This window comes from Solanum stenotomum, chromosome 12, assembly GCF_019186545.1.
Source record: "Solanum stenotomum isolate F172 chromosome 12, ASM1918654v1, whole genome shotgun sequence".
NCBI lineage: Eukaryota > Viridiplantae > Streptophyta > Magnoliopsida > Solanales > Solanaceae > Solanum > Solanum stenotomum.
The window spans coordinates 28446619-28455725 of record NC_064293.1 but is presented as its reverse complement, the minus strand read 5'-3'; the positions used below and the strand labels follow the sequence as shown (position 1 = coordinate 28455725).

The following is a 9107-nucleotide window of genomic DNA, read 5'->3' as shown; positions in this document are numbered from 1 at the left end:
ACATACGAGATTACACTGACTTGTTGTTATATGTTGAGAATTATAAAATTAACGGACATATTGTTATATTTTATAGTATGTCTTAAAGATATTTTTTTAAACATATTTTGTTAAATAAGATAAACTTATAACGTAAGGAGTATTAACTATGTATAATATATATATATTGCTAAAATGGCGCTGAAACTTGTCTATTTGTTTGGATAGGAGTCTGAAACTCTACATAAGGCTTGTCACCAATTGTGGCAGCATATCACACTTCAAATAATGTGTTTAAGAAAAAGAAAATATATTTTTTGGATCATTTGATATACAAAATTATAATAAATAGAAAAAGTATAAAAGGTTAATGTCATCTTTGATAGTACTAATAATTGGTACTAACATTTAAATATTGCCTTCCGACCACCCATGGATGTGGTGCATATATGCAGTAGATGTAGTTGCTTCTCTCTTAATTAGAGATTTTGATTTCAATCTAAGATACGAAAAATCATTTATAAGGAGCACTACCTTTCGAATAAGACCCTATTCATCACAAATCTAGATTAGTCTAAATTCACTATAGATATTAGACATCGAATAAAAAATTGAAAAAAAAAATGCCTTTAAACAAAGGTGTGAGTCAAGAGGGGTGAATAATAATTAAAATAATCAAATATACATAAATTGTAAATGTAATATGAAAAGCTTCTTGTAAAATGATAAATATGGTTCCAAAATTATTCTAGGTCAAAATTCAAATTTTAGTTGTGGCATTTTTCATGAATTCTTCCTTAGATATATGATTATTATTGTGAATTACATATCACTATAAGTGATTTTATTATATTTGCATTTTTGTCTTATAAGTAAATGAAACATTTTTTACTAAATTCTTTCCCTTTTTCTTTCTTTTATTAACTTTTATGACACGATCCAAAATTAGTGCATCATGATCAACACACAATACTATAATGTTAGTCAAGTGAATTCATCAACCTTATTTAATAGTTGTAATATACATAAAAAAAACATATAAAATAATCCCATACCATCGTGTATTAGTAAATTGTCAAATCATTTATCAACGAGATTGTAGTGGAGTGATAAGTCTTCCGTCATCTTTAATCGAAAATCTTGAGTTGAATCCACCTAAGTACATAGTCACTTTTGTTAGAGAACACTTTATCCTCAATATGAGACTTTTTGACACAAATTTGAATTTAATCAGATTTTGACAATGAATATCGGGTGAGAAAAAAGAAATTGTCAAATCATCTACAGTTATCCATTGAAACAATTCTTATTATTATACTAATTATTAAATTGTCAAATCGTCCACAATAGATGTGTTTGGGGTCCAACTATGTTAGACTACCTAGAGTAGGCCCAAGTTAAGTTTGTCATTCAATTTTTGCAATTATAAAAAGAAAAAGAAAATGCTAATAGTTGTAATTATATATTAAATAATTGAAGCTGAAAATAAATAATACTTACAATTAAAGTTGTCCCAACTATAAATAATCGGAATAATAGTAGTACTTTTAGTCCTTTAAGTTATTTTCAATTTTAATTTTAGTCTGTGCGATATTTAATAAAGTATATCTAAACTCTAATTAATTGACTCAAGTATTTTTGTTATGGCATGAAGTATGCTATAATTGGACTATGTTTAAACTACATTACTATTAAATATAAAGTATTAACGGTACAAATAAAGCAATGAAATAATTAATAGTTATGATAAATTTATAAATATTGACTAGCAAAGAGATCAAAAGGTGAATATTTCAATTAATTAAAGATTGTATATCTTAATCATATATCACAAAAAACTAAAATAATTTACGATTAATTTAGGGACAAAAATGCTATTAATATTTATTCAAGATATATTTTCGGTGGTAATATCAAATGCAAACAAATGTTTATTATATCCTATTTTTCATCTATTAATGGTTAATTTTGTATTCCACTTAGAAATTACGTCAAATAAAATGATATGGGATATCCAATTACCTTTTAAAAATTAGAAAACACCTTGAGATATTTATATTAAAAGTTGTTAAGAAAATATTTCAAAATAAATATAGGACTCAAGTTTTTTAATATTATATCAACCTTTTTTCCTCCTTTTTTTGACAAATTGAAAGTTTGGTACCAACAGTTGTGATTTCTTTTAATTTTATTCTTGTTTTACAGCTATCATTTTGACCAAATATAATTAGTGGTACTCTAAGGTACGGAGGAACAAATAGACAAGAGATTTTACTATTTTAATGGTGAAAATAAATGCCTATTTTTGGACTATTGTTTATTTTTCTAGAGACATGGCCATGTGATTCACCGCAAAAACCAACCAAATCATGGAGCTCCATTCCATCCCATCCACACCAAACAATTTGTTCGGATCGGATAGTTTAATCACACCTCGACTAATTTTTTGAGACATTTGTTAATGTTGAATGTATTTCAAATAATTTCATGAGATATGTTATCTTCAATTGTAATGGTTATTGGTAGTTCTGTTTATTGAGATTAGAAGAAATTATTTAATAGTTTAATTTTTGTTGGAATTTTGAACTTGATATTTTAATAATATTATTATTTTTAAACCACTTCATTAATTACTAAGCCGTTATCTCGATCCAACACCAAACAAATTATAAACAATCTTTTTGAGGAAACGCAATGAATTCTTTTACTTAATGATGCAACCTCATTTTTATTTTTGTATTGTTCAAAATTAGGCAACTTTGTCTTTGTTAAGTTTTTGTCTGTCTTTATTTTGACTTTAGGAAAATGTACTATTTTTACCTTTTTACTCATGAAATACTTTAATCTAAGATCAAATCGTGATTAAAAGTCGAGTGATGAAAGATTTTAAGAAAAACTCTACAATACGTGAAATAATGTTTATTTCGTGGTAAAATTCTGTTAGTGAGAAAAAAAATACAAAATAATAGTATGCTAATAGCAAGATAATATGAATGGGATCCAAAAATATTGTGGATTTTAAGGAATTCAGTAACTTTTGCACAAGTTTTATATTTATTTAAGAATCTATTAATAGATTATATTATTAATCTAGTAATGGAAAATGAACCTTTAAAGCTTCGCTGCTATTAGATAACACCACCAATGATATTACCATGCAACTTTCAACCATTAGTCACGATATTTTAAAGTTTTATCGACTGATGCCTACTATTATAACTTATAAATAATTTATTTCACTCATATATGAAGACGTTCTAATTAGAAGGAATACAATAATAATATTCTTATTCTTGAGCTCCAAAAGAATGTATTCTTTAACTTCATATAAATTTAATTATTTCCAATAAATAATGACAAACGCGATAAAATAAATAATTTCAAATAGTATGCAAATTCGAATTTTCCCACCTTCTTTTTCACAGAGAGCCAAATATTGCTATGTTTAAAATACAAGTTGTTTTAAAAGAAATTTGTCACATTACTACTTATCAACCATGTGTTACGTGGTGAAATTAAAGACATCTTCTTGAGACAAGTCATTTTATGTGGGACCGACCTACATATATATATTCCCTCTGTTTTATTTATGTGTCATTCTTATTAAAAATAGATAATAATTAATATTTGTCATTTTACAAAATTAATGCATAAATAACACTATTACTTCTATTTTACCCTTGGTCTTGAAAATATATATTTGACTAACATAGAAAAATTAAGTAAATATTTCATGTTCATTGGTAAATTAAATAATAAAAATAAATAAATTCATGTTCATTGATTGAAAACTTGACTTCAAAAAAATAGTAAATAATAATAGAATAGTAAACTTACTTAGTTTTTTAATGCACGTGAAATAAAAAATAATGAAATATAAATAGAAATGGAGGGAGTATATCGTAATTCTCTATTTGTATGATACAAATAGAGAATTAAGATATATATACTCCCTCTGTTTCTTTTTATAAGTCATCCGTACTATAAATATATAGTCGGTCCATAATACTTTTCATTTCATAAAAATAATGCATAAATTACAATATTCTTCCTATTTTACCCTTGTGAGTTATTAGCCGTGAAAATCTATATTTGATCAATCTAGAAAAACTAAGTGAATAATTCATGTTCATTGGTCAAATTAATTAATCAAAATAAATTAGTTCATATTCATTGATTGAAAAGTTGACTTAATTTTTTTTAAATAAGGGTAAAATAGTAAACTTACTTAATTTATTAATGCACATGATAAAATAAAAATTAGTGACATATAAATAAAAACAGAAAAAGTATCGTATTATATTGTATTAATGAATATAATATTTGAATAAATTATATTATTTTTAACGGGCTGTAGGAAAAGGAGCCTTTTTCCCAATCAATGAAATGAAAAGGAGTCGAGTAGAAAAGAAACTCAAAATTATGTAAAAAGGATTATGAATTATAATGATTAATAATTTAAATATTTTTAAAACATATATAAAATTTGTTGGGCTTTCAAAATTTTACGCATGCCATATAAATTGGGACAGAGAAAATAACACATATTATTTAAAATAGTATAAAAATATTATAAATTACAATAATTAACAACTTCAAATATATATAAATAAATTTGATTGATTTTCAAAATTCTATCTGTGCCACATAAATTAAAACGAAAAAATAATTTATATTAATCTCGTGCTGACACGAGCTCGTGTATCTAGTCAAAATAAAAGAATGTATTTTTCTTAAGACGACAAAACAAATGAAAAAAAATACAGCAATAGATGGTCCATGAAGGTTCTTCTCGTTTCTAATAATGTGTATAAGGAAACTAATTACCTATATTTTGATCATATTACTTCCTCCGTCGTATATTAGTTAATTATTTTACTGTCTATTTTATTAAATCAAGAAAATATTATTATATATATTAACTTTCTAGTTAATTCTTTTTAAAAGTATTTATATTTATTTGTAAAATTTCTAAATAGGTTTTAAAGAGGTGAATTAATTAAATTACCTTTTTATTTATGATTTTTAATAGACCCGTAAAAAAAAAATTACTATCTAATATGAAACAGAAGAATTAATAAATTAGCTAACTCTGCTATATATATTCTAACTTTCCAAAAAAATAAATAAAATCGTGTGGGATTTCCAAAGAATACGACAAATTAATTAAAGTGTAGTAATATATATATATATATATATATATATATATATATATTAATGATAAGGAACCAATAGACGCTCTCTTTAGGTGTTCACGGAGTTAAATCCCTGCCATGTAATAACTCACAAACTATATGAGAGAGGTAATATGCACTAGACAAGTCTGGTACGACGAGCTCGATTTAGAAAGCAAGACAAATCCTTGCTTTCCACTAGCAAGGAGTTTCAAACTTAAAACTCCGATATGAAAAAATCCAAACCCAAATCACTGTGCCACCAATACGAAATAAATAAAATCTTAGTTTAAAGTTTAAACTCTTAAGAAAATGGCTGTTAGAAGCAGTTACAAGAAAGAGTAATAAAATAGTATAGAGATAATGGTGTTGAGGTGAGAGACAGTGCAATATATGAATGCTTCCAGTCTGTTTCAAATAATTCCAGCCTACCCATCTTCCTTTATTATCTAAAAAAAAAAAAGTGAACTCTTTTCCCTATAATCACCATTTTTAGGTGATCTGTTAAAGACTTAATTCTTCACCATTCTTGAAAATTTGAGTTTTTTTCTTCTTTTTTGCTTACCATTCTCTCCAAGATTGGAGCTTTTGACCATTTTATTGGTCTCAGATCTGTTTGCTGATTTGCGGTTTTTCCTGCACTGAAGGTGTTCATTTTGAAGACATATTCTTGTTGGGTTTGGTTAATTTCTCATGTTGTTGAAGCTTTTTGAGTTGCCTATGAGAGATAGATTTGTGAAGGTATTCTTTTAATGTTTATGCTTCACTTTTGATGTTTCTTGAGATATATAGATTGTTTTTTATTTTGGGGTAGAAAGTAAGGGGTTTTTCTTATTTGAGAATTTGTCTAGTTTTGAAACAATTACTGGTGGGGTTTTGGGGTTTTTAGTTTTGTAATTGAATTTGGAAGAGTGTGTAGGTAGTATCAAAGAAAGGAAGAAACTTTTGGGGGAGTTATTGCCTTATTGGGGGATAGCGAAGTTATGAAAGTCAAAGGGAGGGAGGTGTTTGTGATAATTCCTCTTTTGGTATTAGTTGTGTTTGTTGAAATTGGGGAAGCTCAAACAAAGACTTTGCTGGTAAATTGTGGTACAAATTCTAGTGTGAATGCAGATGGTAGCAAATGGATAGGTGATTCTGATCCTGGTAGTAATGTCACTTTGAGTTCATCAGGTATTGAGGCATCTACTGACTCATTTAATGGTGATCCATCTTATGAGTCACTCTACAAAACTGCCAGATTTTTTTCGGAAAATTTTAACTATACTTTCAAAGGATCACCTGGTAGTTATTTCCTTAGGCTCCATTTCTATCCCTTTACATTTGGGAATCGCGATGCGAATGAGTCATATTTTGCTGTTGCTGCAAATGGTTTGAAGTTGGTTTCAGAGTTTAATGTTGCTGGTGAGATTTTGCTCAAGAACTCGCTCTTGGAAGGTTCTGGAGGCAACTCCAGTATCTTTTCATTGGTGAAGGAGTATTTTGTGACTTCTGATATCGATGTCTTTGTGCTCGAGTTTATTCCGAATAAGGATTCGTTTGGATTTGTTAATGCCATTGAGATCATCCCTGTGACTGATAAGCTATTTGTTGACTCCATCAGTAAAGTTGGTGGCAATGGTGCTAACAGTTCTTTAAATTTGAGTAAACGAGGGATTCAGACTATGTACAGGTTGAACATTGGTGGTTCAGCAATTAAATCCACTCAAGATTCAGGGTTCAGGAGGAAGTGGGAGGCGGATTCAAGCTATATGATCATCGCAGATGCAGGTTCAGAAGCCAAAAACCATTCCAACATTACTTATGCTTCCCCGAATGACACCTCTGTTGCTCCGCTTCTTGTGTATGAAACAGCAAGAATTATGAGCAACACAGATGTCATGGAGAAGCGGTTGAACATGTCATGGAAATTGGATGTGGATCCAGATTTTGATTATGTAATCCGCTTACATTTCTGTGAGTTTGACTATAATAAACCAAATCAAAGGATCTTCAAAATTTATATAAATAACAAAACTGCAGCAGACAACTACGACATTTTCTCAAGAGCTGGGGGAATGAACAAGGCATACCATGAGGATTACTTTGATGCGATATCCTCGAAAAGCAGTAGTCTCTGGGTTCAACTTGGTCCAGATACAACAACTGGTTCTGCAGGCACTGATGCTCTTTTGAATGGTTTGGAGGTTTTCAAGTTGAGTCGGAATGGTAATCTTGCCTACATACAGAAATATGAGGATGTTCCTGAAAAATCGACTTCGAAAAATTTAATCCTGTGGGTAGGAATTGGAGCAGGTGTTGCGTCCATTATCTTTCTTGCAGGATTAGTCATGCTTATTATATGGCTATGTAGAAGGCGGAGTAGCAAAGATGACACAAAGAAAACCTCACCTGGATGGAGGCCTTTATTCCTTCATGCAGCTGCTGTGAACAATACTGGTAATGGTAAGGGATCTATACAATATCAAAATCTTGGAACTTTAAGATCTGGAAGGCGGTTTACTCTAGCAGAGATTAAAGGAGCTACAAACAACTTTGATGAAAGCTTAGTGATTGGAGTGGGAGGATTTGGTAAGGTTTTCAAAGCAGAACTCGATGATGGCACCCTTGCTGCAATCAAGCGAGCCAATCCTCAATCTCAGCAAGGACTGAAAGAATTTGAAACAGAAATCGAAATGCTTTCTAAGCTAAGGCATAGGCATTTGGTCTCCATGATAGGTTTCTGTGATGAACAGAATGAAATGATTTTGGTCTATGAGTACATGGCCAATGGAACTCTCAGGAGTCATCTCTTTGGCAGTGATCTACCATCCCTAAGCTGGAAGCAAAGACTAGAGGCGTGCATTGGTTCAGCTCGTGGTCTGCATTACCTTCACACAGGGTCAGAGCGGGGAATTATCCATAGGGATATCAAGACAACCAACATATTGTTAGACGAGAATTTTGTGGCGAAAATGGCTGATTTTGGGCTGTCTAAAACTGGCCCTTCTTTGGAGCATACTCATGTCAGTACAGCAGTGAAAGGAAGTTTTGGTTATCTGGATCCTGAGTATTTCAGGCGGCAGCAGTTGACTGAGAAATCTGATGTTTACTCCTTTGGGGTTGTGCTGTTTGAAGTTATATGTGCACGCCCTGTTATAAATCCAAGCTTACCAAGAGATCAGATCAATCTTGCGGAATGGGCAATGCGGTTTCAACGAAAAAGATCTCTTGAAACCATCATTGACGAACAACTCGCAGGACAATATTCCACAGAATCGTTGATGAAATTTGGAGAAATTGCTGAGAAATGTCTGTCAGACGAGGGGAAGTTGAGACCAACAATGGGAGAAGTCCTATGGCATCTGGAATATGTTTTGCAAATTCATGAGGCTTGGCTGCGGAAGAATGCAGGGGAAGACTCTGCTTCTGATATTCGTGTTCTAGAGACTGTTGAGGAGAGAGGAACTGAAACTTCTGAAGACCAGACTCATGTTGAATCAAAAAACAAAGAAGAGGGTGAACCTGCAACAAGTACCAGTGGCACTACAGATGCCATGGCTAATGGAGTAGATGATTTTTCACAATTCCTCGGTCAAAACGGAAGGTGAGATCCAAAACAACAGACAGTTGATTGTAATGTCTGGACCGTTATAGGCCTGAATTCTTTCCATTTTTGTCACATGCGTCTGTGAGGACTTCACGATAACCTCAATCAGCTTCGACAGTGCTCATTAAGCAGAAAGAGCTTAGAATGGAGAATGTGAAGATCTTGGTAATACCTTCATGCTGTATTCTTTTACTCAGATTAGATTAAATCTTTTTCCTGCTGAATCCTTGTTGCTCAGGATTTAATGATTCTTTTATTATTGTATGTACTTCATGTTTGAGAGAATGCCACTAATTTGATGAATTGGAATGTAATATATATTTCACTTCTATTTCAATGGAAAAATGAAATCTTGCTTGATGACA

General features: G+C 30.6%; 1 protein-coding gene across 1 annotated transcript; it reads left to right on the top strand.

Moving 5' to 3' along the window:
- Positions 1–5504: 5504 nt before the first annotated feature.
- LOC125847627 (probable receptor-like protein kinase At1g30570) lies at positions 5505–9107 on the top strand. Its single transcript, XM_049527265.1, has one exon. It carries the CDS (start codon positions 6137–6139, stop codon positions 8741–8743), a length of 2607 nt encoding a protein of 868 aa, XP_049383222.1. The 5' UTR covers positions 5505–6136; the 3' UTR covers positions 8744–9107.

What these genes read in the sequence shown, in the direction of transcription:
- LOC125847627 (XM_049527265.1), top strand. Translation starts at nt 6,137, where the DNA reads ATGAAAGTCAAAGGGAGGGAGGTGTTTGTGATAATTCCTCTTTTGGTA.